The following is a 17,564-nucleotide window of genomic DNA, read 5'->3' on the forward strand; positions in this document are numbered from 1 at the left end:
TGAACTGAGACTGCAGCTGCTTTGATCCTATAGAAAGATTTTAGTTTCTATTATTAAAGAAACACTTTCCTCAAAGTTTCTGAATCATGAAAGCTTTTAGCTGGGACGCTCTGTGGGAAGCATTCACTAGCATTCACACTGTAAATAATTCACAAAACTATTTCTTACGTCAGAGATTAGAAGTTTAGATACACTCCTCAGAGTGTGATGATTATATATATATATATATATATATATATATATATACAGTATATATGTATATATATGCTCTTTTTCCAGGATGTGGAATATAACTGCAATTATTAATCAATAAGAATTTATTGGTGACTTTCTTTAATCCAAAACAGACTCAAAATGTTCATACATACACCCCATTTCAGGGGAGTCCAAACTTCTTGCCACAAAATTTAGATTTTTTTTTATTATGGGTCGATACGACACCACAAAAAAAAACAACAACACCTGACTGATGCTACATGATGCGGGTTTCAATCCGTCCGTAGCAGAAATGTTTGACTTCTAAGTTTCTCCATCTACTTTTGCAAGATTTTTGCAGGCTATGAGCAGAAGCAACCGATAGCTGTCAGTAACTGATGCAATCCTATTGTAGAATAAGATATGAAATCAATATTTATTATTGATTCCTTCTTGTATTTTTAACACTGGTTTACACTTGATTCCACGTTTTAGAGGAAGTCGTCGCCATTTCTTCAGACAGCAGTACGTGTCCCGCCCGCTGCTCTCTCCGGCCCAGGTGCGACTTTTCAGGCGAAATTTCCTGAGCTCGTCCTTCAAGTCTTTTCCAGGCTTCCTTGAAGATAGCCCAAGTCCTATCAGCCGATGCACCAATAGGACGGGGGCTCACACTGGGTCTGGGCAGGACAGTAACACACATTTAGACACAGACAAACCATGTTTTTATCCTAAGGTTATGAAGGCCTTAATTTTAGATACATAAATTTAAGACTTTAAGGATTTGTGGCAAAATGGAAATAATAAATCAACAACTGTTTTAGCTCCAAACTACATGTCATTAGCATAAAGGGAATCTGTAGCTGAACTAACCTGGAAATTAACCTTATAACCTTATATTTGATTGTTTTTTCAATGTACATTAAACTTTTGGTTGTTCTAGATATTAACATTTAACAGCAATGCAACAGAGAAATGAGTCAAAAAATACAAAATCATGGCAATAAGTTGAATCTCCTAATTGGCAACTTTCCAAGTAAATGGAAATTATTTCAGATCATATTTGGTGAACAATTCCCTACTACAAAATTCCTATTAACTCCAAATTTACTGTGGACTCCACTGAGTCAATTCAGCAGTATGGAAGTATATAAATCCTAAGATTCTTCCATTCCAACAATGGTGGATTTGTGACCAGGCCTGTTGCATTAAGCCACTAATCAATTAATAGCATAATAAATTTGAATGAGCTTGATTTCCATTTTGATTAATATTTTTTGAAGACAATTTTGTTTATGGTTTTGGTCATGTGTTATTTTTTTTTAAATTTCTGTTTCATCATTTCTGGTTGCTGCGTTTCATTTTGGTCATTTAAAATACCTTACAGTTCTGGAAGACATTTTCTTAGTTCTAACACCCAAATGTGTCCAAACCGGTCAGGATGTTGTAGAACAACTTGGAAGCCACAGAGCCACAGGTAGTCAAGCTACCGGTGGCGAATGCTGGAACAGCAAATGAGCTAGCATGAAAAAAAAAACACCTCCAGCTGTTCCAAATGTAAGCAGCTGCTAACACTGTCGTTCTAAAAATATGTTCAAACGAAAAGAAAGCTTTAACTGTTTAGCCTCAATTAAGAGTAAAATGCCAAAGTGAGCCTCAGAAATTGTAGCCAAGTGTCTATTTAGCTTAGCGTCAAACAGAACCAGTACATCCCAAAGAACTAGCTGCAGAACCAGCTAGCTAGAAGGTTGGCCACAAGATGGATGGATATTGGGTGTAATGCAAATATTTTGCTTTTAATGACAATTTCTTCCCATAACCAAGAATATTCACAATTCTTTGAGTCTATTTGTACAAACTGGAAGGAGAAATGCACAACATACCTGCTGTCCGACCCAACTCTCCAGTCGAGAGTTGGGTCGGACTCTCCGGTCCAGTGCTTAACTGGTTTGAATCTTACATAAAGAACAGGGATTTCTTTGTTTCAATTGAAAACTTTTCATCAAAGAGGTCAAAGGTCACATGTGGGGTACCCCAAGGTTCAATCCTAGGGCCCCTTTTATTCAATATTTATATGCTCCCACTAGCTCAGGTTATAACAGGAAATAATATTAGCTACCATAACTATGCAGATGACACACAGCTCTACATTACGATGTCACCAGGTGACCTTTGACCCCATCCAATCACTGAACAGATGCTTAGAACAGATAAATGTGTGGATGTGCCAAAACGTTCTCCAGCTGAACAGAAACAAAACTGAAGTTATTATTTTTGGACCTAAAGAGGAACAATCTAGAGTTATAGATCTAGAGTCAATGCACAGCTTCAGTTATTACAACTGAAAACCAGCGATCAGGCCCGAAACCTGGGAGTAGTGATGGACTCTGACCTGAACCTCCAGAGCCACATAAAGACAGTTACAAAGTCGGTCTTCTATCACCTGAAGAACATTTCCAGGATTAAAGGACTAATGTCTCAGCCAGATCTAGAGAAACTCATCCATGTATTCATCTTCAGTCGTATTGATTATTGCAACAGTGTCTTCACAGGTCTGTCCAACAAATCAATCAAACAGCTGCAGCTGATCCAGAATGCTGCTGCTGGCGTTCTCACTAAAACCAGGAAGATAGAGCACATAACACCAGTTTTAAAGTCCCTCCACTGGCTCCATGTAGCTCAAAGAATAGACTTTAAAATACTGTTAGTTTATAAATCACTGAACGGTTTAGCACCACAATACATTAAAGATCTGCTGTTGTTGTATCAACCTTCCAGAACCTTTCAGGTCTTCTGGTTCTGCTCTGCATCCCCAGAACCAGAACCAAACGAGGAGAAGCAGCTTTCAGCATCTATGCACCACAAATTTGGAACAAACTTCCAGAAAACTGTAAAACAGCTGAAACACTGACTTCTTTTAAATCTCAACTAAAAACCCACCTGTTTAGGATTGTATTTGAAATGTAATCAATTACAAATTTATTGATGGAACTTGACTTAATGCTTTGTTTTGATTGATTCTATGTTGCATTGTGTTTCTGTGTTTGTAATGATGTAAAGCACTTTGAAATGCCTTGCTGCTGAAATGTGCTATACAAATAAAATTTGATTAATTTGATTGATTGAACATGGCAAATGTCTCTGGGGACAATACAAAATGGCTACCTATCTGGCGCCTCTAGGGGAGAGCAAACCCTAGGGGTGTTTTTTTCTTTGTTTTTTTTTCCATTTTAAGCCTACATAAATTTCTTACCTGGTGTGGATTTAACCTGGTAAAATCCGGCTCCATGTTCTACACATCAATTCCGGGCTATTGAGACACAATTGCTTTCTGGAGGCGTGGACTCTGTTTAACCTCGAAATTTAGCTCATGACGCATGTCATTTCCTAATTGGACGTAATGAAACTCTCTAGAAATTACCTGCGCTGTGAACAGCCAGTCTCCACTGCGAAGAGAGAAGTAAGGAGCCGAGCAAGGCAGCCGTTAGCGTCAATTCAATATTAGGAGCCTGACCAACAAGGGCTGAGCTAATAATTTTTTAAAAACAAAACAAACAAAAAACAGACTGAACTACTTCGTTCATTTCCCTTGCTGCCATTGCCAAAACTACAGGCAGACAAAAGTGATAAACACAACGTCATCTTTCATGACTTCTTCTGTTCGCTGATTGGCCAGATTGAAATTCAACCGGACAAATCCCAAACTGAGCCGGGGTGCGTAGGCAATAAAAAAACATTAAAATTACCTTCAAATTAATTGCTTAAAATAAAAGGGGGAAATAAAAAAAACAAACTAGTCTATCCTCAAAAATGACTTGCATTAATAGAAAAAATTAAATAACTGATATCCAAGAATGCATGTGACCTAGCCTGATTCCACATTTTACAGAAAGGCTTCAAACCATCTGAATTCATATAGAATCTTTATTTCAGCAGCTCCACCACAAGCCTGCACCAAAATACTGAAGCCCCCCTACTGACACTCACACAGGTTCAGAAACGGGGCAAAGACCGTTTTATCTTTGAAAATTAAGAAGTCACAGCAAAGAAAAAAAAAAGAGATAAATCAAAGATCTTTTCACTCTTGCCGACCTGCAGCATAAGAAAAAACTTGAACAGTGCAGTTAACAGGTAGTTTGGTTTGCTTTGGTATTTTCACTGAGAGAAATGAACAAGTATTGCAATTGGTCAGGAAGGAGAGGAGAGAAAACATCTGACTTCATCTTTTTTTTGCATGCCACTACAAAATCTAATTAGCATTTTTTGGAAATCCTGAAAAAGGTACTACAATGATATCGAAAAAAAAAATAAAAAATAAAAAATCGGGGCCCAAATCGTAAAAACAATATACATTACAAAGGAGTAGAAAGAAAAGCACCTCATGGTGTTAAAATCAAGTGCTTAAAATGGCAGGGAAAATAATAATAATAAAAGACGTGATTTATCATTTGGTTCAGTTGTATTATTGCAATGTCACTGATTTGTGCTTCCAGATCAATCAAAATTATATATATATATATATACATATATATATAAAAAGAAAAACAAACAGGTAAACATGAGCAATAGGTCCAAGTGGTTTTCTTAAAACAGTCACTTTGCAGAACGTCAGCATTCTGTGAAGGAGGAAGCTTCTTTCCTTTCAAGTCTTTCCCCATCTGGAAATGGAGCATAAATACGTAAACAAAACTAGGGGGATTTGCTAAAAAAAAAAAAATTTAAAAAAAGGGGGAGAAATAAAAGAAGAAAAAAAAAAAAGCCCCTTTCTGTTGGTGTTATCCAAAAAGGCCTTTCTAGTAGGTGGGCTGCATGGGGAGGGCCTGCTGAGTCCATTTGTACGGGGAGGCAGGTAGGGGAGGAGGATGAGAGGAGCTGGTCGTCACCATTTCTTCAGGCGGCAGTACATGTCCCGCTTGCTGCGCTCTCCGGCCCAGGTGCGACTTTTCAGGCGGAATTTCCTCAGGTCGTCCTTGAAGTCTTCGTGGTGCATCGGCCGGTAGGACTGGGGCTCACACTGGGTCTGGACGGGACAAGAACACACATTTAGACAAACACACACACACCACAACTTTAACCTAGCAATAGTAAAATTGACAAATACGGCTGTTGTAAATTATGATAAAAGTACAAACTTTGTCCAGCTTGCACCTGTCCATGATAGACACACACAAAAAAAGCTAGCTTACCAGCAAGGGTACATTACCAGCAAGTTAGCCTCGAGTCACAGAACTGACATTAAATTCTATATGTAAAGATTAAATAGTCCTATCGACAAAATTTAAGACCTTGAAACATTAAAAGGTCACCTTTTTTTTTGATGAAAATATTGTTAGAACTTAATTTTACATACCGTATTTTCCGCACTATAAGGCGCACCAAAAAACCTTCAATTTTCTCAAAAGCCGTGAGTGCGCCTTATAATCCGGTGCGCCTTATATATGGACCAATATTGAGCCACAACAGGTCTCCTAACTACGGTAAGCAGCCGCCGACTTCATTTTCCCCCGTAGAAGAAGAAGCACTCGGTGCACGCTGGGTTTTGTGTAAAGACCCCAAAATGGCTCCTATTAAGAGACACGCTGACGACGCAGAGTTTAAGCTCAAGGTGATCAGTCACGCAGTAGAACACGGGAACAGAGCAGCAGCGAGAGAATTTAACATGAACAAATCAATGGTGCGGAAGTGGATATACATTGTGATTGCACTAACGTTTGATTTACCGTAACAGTATCAGACTGTTTTTTACGTGTTTATTGAATCGAGGAAAAGTTCCCCTCCACTATATGTTATACCTTGCTGTTGTTAAAAGATCAACTGTGTCACGAAAATACCACGTCACTGACTTTACCTCGGGGAAAATAATAAAACAGCTGTTTATTCATTTTGGGAATGAACGGAGTTTTCAGAACGCTGGTTTGTAATCTATTAATAAAGTTTGACTGACCTATCTGACTATTTTGTTGACATTCCCTTTAGCGCAGCTCCATCTAATGGATGCATAACGTAACCCCAGCCTCTACTGTAGCGTCTATTCTATGCGCCTTATATATGAAAAAAGTTTTAAAATAGGCCATTCATTGAAGGTGCGCCTTATAATGTGGTGCGCCTTATAGTGCGGAAAATACGGTACATTCATTTGAGACTACAGGGACATGCAAAAACCCAGAAAAATGACGAATCAGGCCTAGAACTCCATGTCATCAGCATAAAGGGAATCTGTAGCTGAACTACCTGGAAAAAAGGGAAGAAGTCTTTGTATCCGCCCTTGAGGATGTAAAGCTCGGGGTAGTGGAGATTGGGATACACGTTGACGGCGCGGTCCCGTTCCCTGACGAAGCGGCACATTCGAGGGCCGCGCTCCGACGAGAACTCGCAGTGGAAGACAATGACAACTCGCTTCTCTGTGGAGGAGGGGATGATGGGGGTCTTGAAGAGGAAATCCTCCACTTGGTCTTCTTGGTGCAGGTTCAAAGCCCCCTGAGACGGAACAGGGACAGCTCAGAATACAAAGAAATCATCTTTATACATGTTTCTACCTCATCAGGTTAAAACTGAAGAGAAAGTTCAGTACATTTATTTATTCTGTTCAATGGGTTGACTTACCTTGATGTGTCCGCCTTCAAACTCGTAGGGGTAGCGGCAGTCTATGACGATGACCTGATCTACGAGGTGATCAAACTGGCCGGTGAGAGCTGCCACCATCTACAAGTCGACAGAACGCCCGATAAAGTTATGAAAACATAATGTATCCATGCAACCAGTTCATGGATTCATGGATGAACGAGGCAGGATGAGAGTAGTCACCATTTCTGAGGTAATGTACTTGAGGTCTTGATGTTTTCCGTCCACCGTTGGAAGAACGAAAGGCTTAAAGACAAAAAGGTAATTGGATTGGAAAAGTTGTTTCCTTCTTTAAACAACAACTAGAGCGAAGGGTTTCAGTCTCTCTAACCTTAGTGAAGTCTCCGATCAGCTCATTGGAGCCGTCCGACTTGTCCAGAAGCTTCTCGATCTCTGCGTGACAGAAGGACTTGGACCGTTGGAGCAGCGAACAACTCTGGAAGTAGAATAGAAAAGGATTGAGGAGGAAGTTGTGGAAGTAAGGATGCATGTTCTAACTGCCTAACAAGTCAGCAAACCAAGATGGATGCCGTGTCCAGAGCTATTCAGTTAGGATATTGTAGGTCTGGATTTCCATGGCAATTAGAGAATAGCTCTGATAAAGACTCAACAAATTGGCTGGTGACTAACTGGACGATTTGCAGACTGAGCAAATTAGTAAGAATGACATTCTTACTAATATTAATACTAAAATTCTTACTAAGTAAAAATTCCACTGCAGACATGTTGACATGTCAAATCTGATCTTTAAAACACAGATGAACTAACGCCTCAATGAGACGAAGTCTTTCGAAAAATCCCTCGCTAGTGTGCAAAGGTTGCTGAGGCACTCGTCCTTAAGTTCTCCTCACAAACAGACTTTCCTCTCCGATGTGGGTACATTACAGCGAAAAATAAAACACTTTGAAGAGGCTCTGATGCTGTGGATTAATACAAACATTTTGACTTGTCCACTTGCAACTTCGGCATAACAGAACTACAAAAATTACTGCGAGGAAAATGGAGGATTCACAGAACTAATTAGCTGGAAGTCAAGACCTTGTTTAACAGCTCCACAGTATATGACATCATAGCATTTGCTAAGATAATTTTATAGGCAATAGAAAACAGACTGAAAAATGTAACCCACAAGGAAAACATCTTTACAGAATCAGGACAGAATACATTAAACATTTTTACACTCCTAGACACTCAAATCCTGCTGAAGCGCAGAATAGCTTGTGAGCAACTAAAGTTCTTGCATATGTTGGGCATTGGGAAATTATCGATAGTTTACGTTTCCTCCCCTTTAAGCACAGAAACTCACCGTTCTTGGAGATTCTGGACTTTGGTCCAGCTTGGTTAAAGGTGTTCCCGCGACGCTCCGCCGCCTCTTCACCCTCACAGGAGTGTTTTCATCGGCAGGGCAGTCGGGACGCTTCACGGCGGGGCGGGACACCGGGCTGGGCATGGAGGGCGACCGAAACAAGTTCCGTGGCCGACACCGGACGATGGGCTGCGGAGAAACAGATCATTTCTAAAAACCAGTCTTCATTTCACATCTTTGTTGACACTGGTGCATATTTTAATAACTTACAGAGTCCTCTCCTGTATTGTCAGCCACAAGTGGCGCAGTGAGCAAGCTCACCATTCCTGTTGGCATCCCAGAATCATCCTGCAAGAAACCCTTGATGAAATTATTTTCCATTTCTTTTTCTTTTTAAACTAAATCCATATACGTTTGTACGGCATCTTACCGCCATGTTGTCATAATCCAAAAAGCCGTCGTCTTCGTCGTCGTTCAGAGAGGAGGTCAGGGAGGAGCGCCTCAGGAAAACGGGGCTTGAATCGTATTCAAGCTGCTGGATTGGCGGAGGTGAAGAGAGCTGCGAATAAGAAACAAAATAAAGAAAACAACATTTGTTTCTTTCTAAAAGCTAGGTCGCGACCTCTAGGACAAACATGGACGGATCCTTCAAACGTTTTCTCACCATGAGAGCTGGAGCGGAGCTAGGACGGGCGGCGAAGGCGTCCTTTAAATGTCCTCCGTTGAAGGAACGCCCGCGACACCGAGACACGGGCTTGGATGGTTTCTTGAATTCAAAGAACTCCTAAGTGTAAAAAGAAAAAAAAAAACAAGAGGAGAGAAAAGAATAATACATTTTAAATTTGAGGAATCTGCAAAGACATCTACAAAACAGAAGTGAGTTCTATTCACAGCGATATCCATGTGTTTCAGCTAATAGCCTGGGTATTATCGTCTTTATCCTCATTAATCCACTTGAAGCAGAGAAGATTTAAACAATGACTTCGGAGATTCTAAATGAAATGGAGTCAAATTTAACCTGAAAGATGCAATGCTATTTCCATGGTAACAGTATTTCTAGATGCTTTGGAGGGAGAATGACCCACTGACCTCTGGCATGTTCTCCTTGTTGTCAAACTGAGAGACGGAGGGCTTCATTTGTTGAGGCTGCTGGCCAAATATTCCGTAGCGATCGGAATCCGTCTCCTGTCCTTTCAGAGCCGGACTGAAGCCCAGGAGCTGGGGCTGAAATGGAAACCAGTTAGCCAACCATTGATGGAAATCCCACTTAAATGGGCAGCATTATGTGTATAATGCCTTGAAAGTGTGACTGTCTCTTTAAGAAGCACCTGTTCTTTCTGAAACTCCGCCTTCAGGAAGTCATCACAACATGACTTCTATTAATCCTTTGATGCTTTTATCAGTGCTTTGCTAAGTAGTTTCTATGGACACGTTGCAACGCGACACCCCCAGCATAAAAATGCTCTGCAACCGTAGCTACAATTGGTTTTAGCCATCATGTTGTCAACACAACACGCTAAATTTTAAATATACGTGTAACAAAAGAAAAAGGGACACAGTGCTTTGTAATAACTGTAGCAACTAGGTAACGAGGTCAGAAATGTTGTTTTAATAAAAAATAGCGAGGGAAGTAGGTTAGTTATGCTAGCTTGACTTTGACAACTTTAACATGTAGATGTGCTGCAGAATTAGGTGTTTTGATTCAGAAAAAAATAAATAAAAGGTGACTTGCCAACTCTGACAGATCATCAGTAAAGCGGGTGTTTAAATGAGCTAATCAACCATTTCTGTTGTAGATTAGTTACCACAGGGGTCACTTTTTAATAATTGCAAAATAAACATTGAGCTTGAAAACAAAACTAACCCCAACTAAAAAATGTATTATTTTGGAACTGTTCTCCCATGGTTATGGATGGCATGTAAAAGAATTGTCTTTTTCCTCTCCAGCATTGTTCGCACGAGCGAAATTTCAGGATGGAAACAATGACAATGTCTATAAAAACCTCACATGCTCAGTCCACCAGGTGTTTGCTAATTGCTGCTAGCTAATCTGAAGGAACTGAGTTGGGATGCTGCACTTTGAAAGTCTAACCTGGCATTTTGAACCGCTGAATGGTTGCCATGAGAGATCAATTTCTCAAAACATGCATGAATCAAAGCAACATTCCAGGTATGTTTTTAGAACATGCTGTCAATTTTACATAATACTGCCCCATTAAAGTCTTTTTTCTGCTTTACTGCTATATTTTTTCATTTCATCTTCTACAAATCAATTAAAATCTTAGTTGATTTAGATGTTGACATTTCACTTAATGCAACAGAAATTAGATGCAACAGAACAGAAACTTACTGGCAATGAGTTGATTCTTCTAATTGGCTTCTTCCTATAAAAATAAAGGCAAAAAATGGAATTTGAATTAATACAGATCATAATTAGTCAACAATTCCCTACCACAAAATTCTGTACTTTTACATGTAAATACCTCATTTAGCTCCAAATTTACTGTGAACAGCTACTTCATTGATACAATTCTACAGGGACACAAGCCTCAAAAATCCTAAGACTTTATGTGTGACCAAGGCTTTTGCAATAAACTACTAGTCATTTAGAGTGAATACATTAAAATTATTCACTCTACAAGAGGAGAGAAAAGAACAAGAGGAGAGAAAAGAATAATACATTTTTCAATTCAAAAACATTGAATTCCTTCAATGTTTTTTGAAGGAATTTTGTTTAGAGACATAATCCATTTTATTTACAGTTTTTGTTGTGTGTTTTTCTTATTTCCATTTTATTGTTTTTGGTTGTCATATTTTAGATTAAAAAAAAACTTAATCGATAATTTCTGGAACAGCCCTATTTGTAACTAGGGCTTGACAATTAAAAAAAAAAAAATCTGTTGGTTTTTGAATATTTAATTTTTGGAAAAATCTGGATTTCCCCTTAAATGGAAACTTGAATCCATTTTATTTTCCATATAACGCCAGCATGAACAACGCTGCCATCTTGATTGGCAAGCATGTTATACAGCTTCCAATTATTTTTACTCTGAAGTCAAGCTTCATAGAATATTAGGACCCAGCTAAGATTCTTTATTCTAGTATGACTGAGGGTCATTGAGCGTAACGGAAACCCTGTAAATTCTAGACACTAACAGGTACCATAGAATTGCACAAAGATCCGTGAGGGACGACGGAGTCCCACAGCAAAACTCCGTGAAAGAGGTGTAGGGAGCCTCGTGCAGGAAGCCCATTGAAAGGCTGTTTACATTGTTTTAAACTGCATGATTGTGAGAGTGAGTGGGAATAAAAATACCAACAGGTATTTTGTTCCATATAACACAGTAGGAGTGTAACAGGTAAACCTTCTATGGATGCAAAAGCAAAACTCCCCACTTGATGACTTTGTGTTTCTGTGTTTGATATGATGTAAAGCACTTTGAAATGCCTTGCTGCTGAAATGTGCTATACAAATAACATTTGATTGATTGTAAATAAAAAAAAAATTAAAATCTTACAAGAGTACAGTTGTAGAAGCTACTGCATGAAAAATAAAATTTGTATTGTTGAGCTACTTTGACATCAGTTTTAAAGATGAGGTAATATTTAAACTTTTAGCACAAAAGCTTCAAATTATTTTCTGCAGCCAAACTTTGAAATGATCGTGCCAACAAATTCAGCTGGTCGAGTTAGATCTCCATAATTCTAAAAGCTTTTCTTCCCCCTCATTAAAACGTTTTCATTCTGGTAAAATTGTCTTTATTCTGCTGACATGACTACATTCTTGTAATCAAAACAAAAAATAATATCATAATCACGTCCTAATACGCCAACGTTCAAATCACAGAGGATTAAAAAAAAAAAAAAAAAAGACACTTCTTGAAAATATGTTGTCATTTGTAATTTAATTTAGAGAAGAAAAAAAAAGAAAAATTGGATCTTGTATGCACCCCTTCAAAATTGCAACAAACGAAAATTGACTTCATGATTGAAAAACAAACAAACACAAAAACTTACTCGTTGAAAACTCGCCGTGACTGCTGAATGGCTTTTTCAAACCTGCAACAACACAAAAAGAAAACCATCAGGAGTTCGACAAGATGTTCCGCTGCAATTGTAAAGGAAGTCCTGTGTCTGGATTGGTGGCTGCCGATCAAAAGGACCGCCACACCTGCTCAGCCTCTGAAGAGCCAGGGAGATTTGAGGAAGTTGGGTGAATCAAAGAGGTAAGAGGTGGTGCTTTGTGTTGGAGTAATGCCCACCTGTATGCTAAACAAGCAGAGCTGAGAGCCAAGAGTGCAGCTTAGAGAGAAGAGAGGGTTTTGGGTGGGAGGGAGCAGGAGAAGTGATGCAGAGATCAGCTAATCTAGCAGCCGCCAGCGCTGCTCAGCCTGTAGCTGGAGGAGTTCTTTGTTAGCTGATGGGGGGGAGCGTGTCCCATTCATCCAGCTCTAGAGGACGGGAAAGCAGTTGTTCTATAGGGGTAGCCCTCATTTCTATAGCGTAGACGCAACCCCCCCCCCCCCCCCCCCCAAAAAAAAAAAAAACACAGACACCCCCTTTCCTTTTGTTCACTTATTGAAACGCCACGGCTGAAGAGTGTGCCAAAGCCCAACAGAGATGGGCGTCGTCTCTCCAACACAGCAGTGTTCAAGCCTATTGCATCACGACCAAAACTGGAGAAATTAAACTACTGCCAGGCCACAAAAGTTTAAAAAAAACAAACATTTCTAGATGTCCAATTTTTTTTAAAATCTGTATATTATTAAACCTAGTTGTTGTTGTTTTTTACACACAAAAAAAGTTATAAAAAGACATCATGCTGCCACCAATTTGAGAAACATATTTTGTCAAGGGGTCTCATCAAAAACCATCAATACACATCAGATGTGTTACTCAATGTTATTATGGTTCAAAGGCAACTCTAAACAGGTGGATTTTTAGTGTTGATTTAAAGGAACTGTTTAGCAGTTTATAAAAGATCCAAAATATAAAGAAGGGCTTTAAACTGTTGCCTTACAAAAAAATAAAAAATACAATTGCCTTGTCTAACTTCTTTAAAACGTTTTTCCACGTTTTAAAAAAATAAAAAACTTAAAGTGCTACTATGGCATTCTGTAAAAATGCACAGCTCAGTCAAAAACAACCAATCAGAGTCAGGAGGAGGGTCTTGGCACTGTCAATCAACCTCTTGAATGTGCTGCTAAATGTGCTAATGGTGGAAAAACAAACTTGCCGTTACAGTCAAAAGTGCTGGCTATGCTAAGTAGCTTTTGCATTCGTGGTGAACCAGCTGCAACATAGCAGAGAGCAAGTGGGAGGGGATGAGCACCAGACTGATTGACAGCATTAAGACCCTCCCCTGAACTGGTTGATTGTTTCTAACCGAGCGTTGTATTTCTGAAGCTAGTACTTGGAGCGCGGGGAGACGGCAGAGAGGAGCTTGATTTTATTCACAGATTATTTGTCTTAAACTGTCACAACATAATAATTTTAACAAATGTTTATTTTTTATAAACATTACCTACTGCCACTTTAATTGTTTTTTTTATGGGCCAGATTTATTTTCTAAATCATTCTTGTCCTGCGGTCAGAGGCCAAACAAAATCCTTTCAACATCACACTTGGTACACGCCTGCTCTAACATAAGAGCAGAGAACATCCTCCTCCCCAATCCTGGAGGTTTCCTAGCAACCCAGCAGCTGGGAAAGGAGGTCAATGAGGCCTTTAGCACCCGGCCTCTTAGCCGCTGAGAAGAACTTCCATCAGAGAGCAGCAGATGTCTCAAACTGAGTCAGGAGGCCACCCAAGATCAGCCAACTGCTCGAGATAACAATGAAGCAGACACGCGCCACAGAGGGCCGTGTTTGGGTTTACGCAGCGATAATACACTACAAATATGGCTTTTTGCCAAATACCAACAATGTCTCACCAAGAGTTATAAGAATCGACCACTGTCAGGACGTTTTGTCTACCAAAAATAAAACTACAGAAGATTAAAAACCTTTTTTTTTTTTTATCAGCTTCTCTGGTAAAAAAAAAAAAAAAAAAAAAAGAAAAAATCAAATACTTAGGATTCACACTGTTTTGTATCAAGCAAGAGTTGAATTAAAATCTGAAAATAATAATACAAAAAATAGACATGATGTTTGAGTTAATGATGAAAATCTTCAAAAGTACTACTGCCAAAAAAAAAAGTAACTTCCACTCTTATGAGTTACATTCTCAGACACATGCCGTTAGTTGTTATGATTATAAACAAAGAAAAAGAACCTCCTCAGTTTTTATATAGAAAAATTTATATACATTTTTTTAAGACAAACCCAGTCAAGGAGAGACAAAAAATTAGGTGATTATGATTTCTGGCTGGTTGAATCTCTGAAAATAAAGTTGCTATGCTGACACAACTCCAACTGCAGTCAGATAAGTGGAACAATAATCCTATAAATTAAAAATGAAGCTTGGCTAAGCTGGACCCAAGCACATGGTTAGAGAAGTGGGGGGCTAAAGAGGTGTAAGGGGGGGCAGCAACAAACTTCTGATTAGAAAAGACAAGAGGACAGGAAAAATAAAATTAGAAAAAAGAAACTCACGTGTCTTCCACTTCCCCATCCACAGGACTAGGAAGATCTAAGCCAAGGCCTGGGAAGATGGGAATCTCAAATTTATTCAGAAGACTCAAAAAAGCAACATAAACAGAGTTGCTGTTCATGAAGTATGGGGATGAAATTAGCAGCAATGAATTAACATGAGACCCCGAGGCATAAGATCTAATGCCATCAATAAAAAACTACAATAGATTCATTTTGAGCTCACCAGCATCAGATGAGACGTCTGAGGCGAAAGAAGGAACCTTCTCCAGGGGGGGATGATTTCTCCTTTTCGGGGTATCAGATTGGCTGAGAGAGTGAGCGAGTCAAAGACAAATTTATATTCTGCAAACTTTTTAAAAATAATTTTGTAACTATACAAAAACTAAATAAATGGTACCTTCCAAGGCCTGCTAAATTGTTCATGTCCAGAGCCAAATTGGTGACCGGAGACAACACGGTCGCTGGTCCGGGGGAGAACAGATTCCTGCAGTGCGAACTCCTTCCGCTGACGTCGGGGAGATTAAGCGAGGAAAGCCCGGGGATCGCATTGGGCCTGCTTTTGAAAGCGACGCTTTGCGGGCTAGCACTGCCGAAACGGGGCTCCATCTTCCCTGCTTCTTAACCTGGATAAATCCCGGAGATAACAGTTTAGGGGTAAATTTAGCCTGAGCTTTGAGGCCAGACGATGCCAATGAGTAAAACACTCAGTACACGCTATCCCGGAAGCTAACCAGCCAGCTAGCGTGAATTTAAGAGCACATTTCCAAAAATGCGTCTCCGAAACACCGGTGGTAGGTGACCCGGTGGCTCCGCGTGGACAAAAACGTTCATTCGGCCTTGTAAAAAATATCTAGAGCCACATAATTACTACCTGTGCCAGAGAGCCGAACGACACGGTGTTACCTCTCTGGCAGCCCCCTGGTCTCTGAGAAAGTCTGTGGCTGCTCGTATTTATGTTCAAAATAGAACTCCAGAAGCGGCAAAGTTTCATCCAATCAGAAACGCCGTAACATCCAGCTAGCCAATTGGAGCCCAAAACGCCCCTTTCCTGTTGTTCTCTCACCGGAAGAGGATGTGACGCAATGCTTGGGATTCTTTTTATGTTTCTCTAATGAAACTTTTGTTAGACTCTTGTGGAAATAAAATGGAAAGTGAGGGTATATGAAATTGTTTGACTAAACTGTCTTTGAAGTATTTTTTTAAATAATAACTTGCTGACACATTAAAACAAACAAGAATGTGTGTATTTTTTAAATGGAGTGATTCTGTTTCTAATGTAAAGTTGCATAAAAAAGATGGACATTTTTGCTTCATCAATTGAAAGACACTGTTAGTGTCTTTTAAAATTTACAGTCATCAAGCACTGTAATGCATAAGGAAATTCCTTTTGCATTTCCTTAATACATAAGGAAAATGCCAGTGTGCACTCACAGGCTTGTCCTCAAAGAAAATCTCTAGTGCATTGTGACGTCATTGTCTGAGTCCTAAATGGCTGCCAGTGCAAAGACAAAACAGTTTGTCACTATTCCAGTTCCATAAATATGTATGAGCACTTCTGTTCCACATTCCTGCCATACCACGCAGTCTAGTCTTTGCCTTCTTAAGACTTGCTCAGTTCATAATTCAGCAAAATAAGGTTATATTATTCCAGGATAAAGCTTTTTTTTAAGTTTATTTGTGCATCTAGTGTTGTGCTCTGCTCTAGCTCCCCTTTTTTATCATAACTGTAGAAATAGGGTTTCAGATGGACACTCTGTATGTCCAAAGAACAGAAAATTGTAGAAGTGATTTACAGAAATGCTCACGTGTAACCAGTTCAACCCGAGTATGTCAGCTGTCCAACCAACAAAACCAGACAGAGGTTATTAGTTCAAAGGGTATTCTGCCTGAGGTTTGTGGGAAGCTCTTACATGTGATTCTGCAACTTCTCTTGCACGGTTGACATGAGTTAATGCAATAAATCTTTCTCAGGAAGTTAAGTTTGTCATTCGTGCCTCTGTAGTGCATTTACAATTCTAAAAGAGACGACACGCAAAATTCCAAACATAACACCTTAATCCATTGCTGTTTGAACTAGTAATCCCAATCAATTTTGCCAACGTCTGGCTGTAAGTTAGAACACTCGTTCTTGAACATGTTATTGGCTCGGTAGATGTAAATAAAGTTTAATAAAGATCCACGCCAATGTAGGAGCATGGGACTCAGGCTCCACATCCCACATGTGAAGAGAGGAAGCAAAAGGTGGGGAGTGAGAAGATAACCTCCTCAAAACTGGAGCTACGTTATGTTTCCGTCTAACATATGAAGGCACATGAAAATCTTTCACTTTGAGACTATGTAACTATTGTTTAGACTGCTGCAGACAGGAACCTGCATGGACAAGCAGAGATTGACAATGGATAGATGCATGAATTCTATACATTATTATTATTACATCCTTCTCAGTGGGTCTTCCTGACAAAATCGTTCACTTTGAAACAAAAAATCAACAAAATGTCGCCCAGACACATACGAACCGTTCAGGCATTGTTTAGAGATATTTTGCAGTTTAAAAAATATTTACCAGGAAGTGTAAAGCGAAAGACATCATGCTGTGGTGAAGCTTTCAGCTAGCAGGGACTCAAAAGCTCATCAGAGTTGGTATTAAAATGGGCGGAGCTGGATAGCAGGGTTATGTGTTTCTCAGTTTAAACTAATTTTAATCTACAGTGTAAAGTTGTGCTGTTGTTGCACTGTCGTCTCCATGGATACACAGGTTGGTGAAGCAAGAGACTATGTGCATCAATCGGAAATGAAAAGAGTTCCTGCACAAGATCGAAAAATGAAGTTAGAGACATATTGCTTTAATTAGT

The 17,564-nt window shown here is 39.4% G+C and overlaps 1 protein-coding gene across 2 annotated transcripts; it reads right to left on the reverse strand.

Moving 5' to 3' along the window:
* Window positions 1–4,098: 4,098 nt before the first annotated feature.
* On the reverse strand, window positions 4,099–15,649 carry cdc25b (cell division cycle 25B). Of its 2 annotated transcripts, none has more exons than XM_032548142.1 (15): window positions 15,110–15,649; window positions 14,936–15,018; window positions 14,713–14,761; window positions 12,137–12,178; window positions 10,470–10,503; window positions 9,209–9,343; window positions 8,784–8,903; window positions 8,550–8,678; window positions 8,390–8,467; window positions 8,120–8,308; window positions 7,145–7,249; window positions 6,997–7,059; window positions 6,796–6,894; window positions 6,424–6,669; window positions 4,099–5,212 (listed from the first exon to the last, which is right to left on the reverse strand). In XM_032548142.1, exons 1-15 carry the CDS (start codon window positions 15,316–15,318, stop codon window positions 5,072–5,074), a joined length of 1,722 nt encoding a protein of 573 aa, XP_032404033.1. In that variant the 5' UTR covers window positions 15,319–15,649; the 3' UTR covers window positions 4,099–5,071. The 2 variants fall into 2 exon arrangements, with proteins under 2 accessions (XP_032404033.1, XP_032404034.1); XM_032548143.1 differs by having other exon boundaries at window positions 5,095–5,217; window positions 6,428–6,669.
* Window positions 15,650–17,564: the final 1,915 nt, after the last annotated feature.

Source organism: Xiphophorus hellerii, chromosome 19 (genome assembly GCF_003331165.1).
Source record: "Xiphophorus hellerii strain 12219 chromosome 19, Xiphophorus_hellerii-4.1, whole genome shotgun sequence".
Lineage (NCBI taxonomy): Eukaryota > Metazoa > Chordata > Actinopteri > Cyprinodontiformes > Poeciliidae > Xiphophorus > Xiphophorus hellerii.

Coding starts and splice junctions, on each gene's coding strand:
- cdc25b (XM_032548142.1), bottom strand. CDS start 15,318: ATGGAGCCCCGTTTCGGCAGTGCTAGCCCGCAAAGCGTCGCTTTCAAA. Junction 7,060..7,144: donor TGATCGGAGACTTCACTAAG/GTTAGAGAGACT, acceptor TTTGTCTTTAAG/CCTTTCGTTCTTCCAACGGT. Junction 6,670..6,795: donor TTGAAGGCGGACACATCAAG/GTAAGTCAACCC, acceptor GTTCCGTCTCAG/GGGGCTTTGAACCTGCACCA.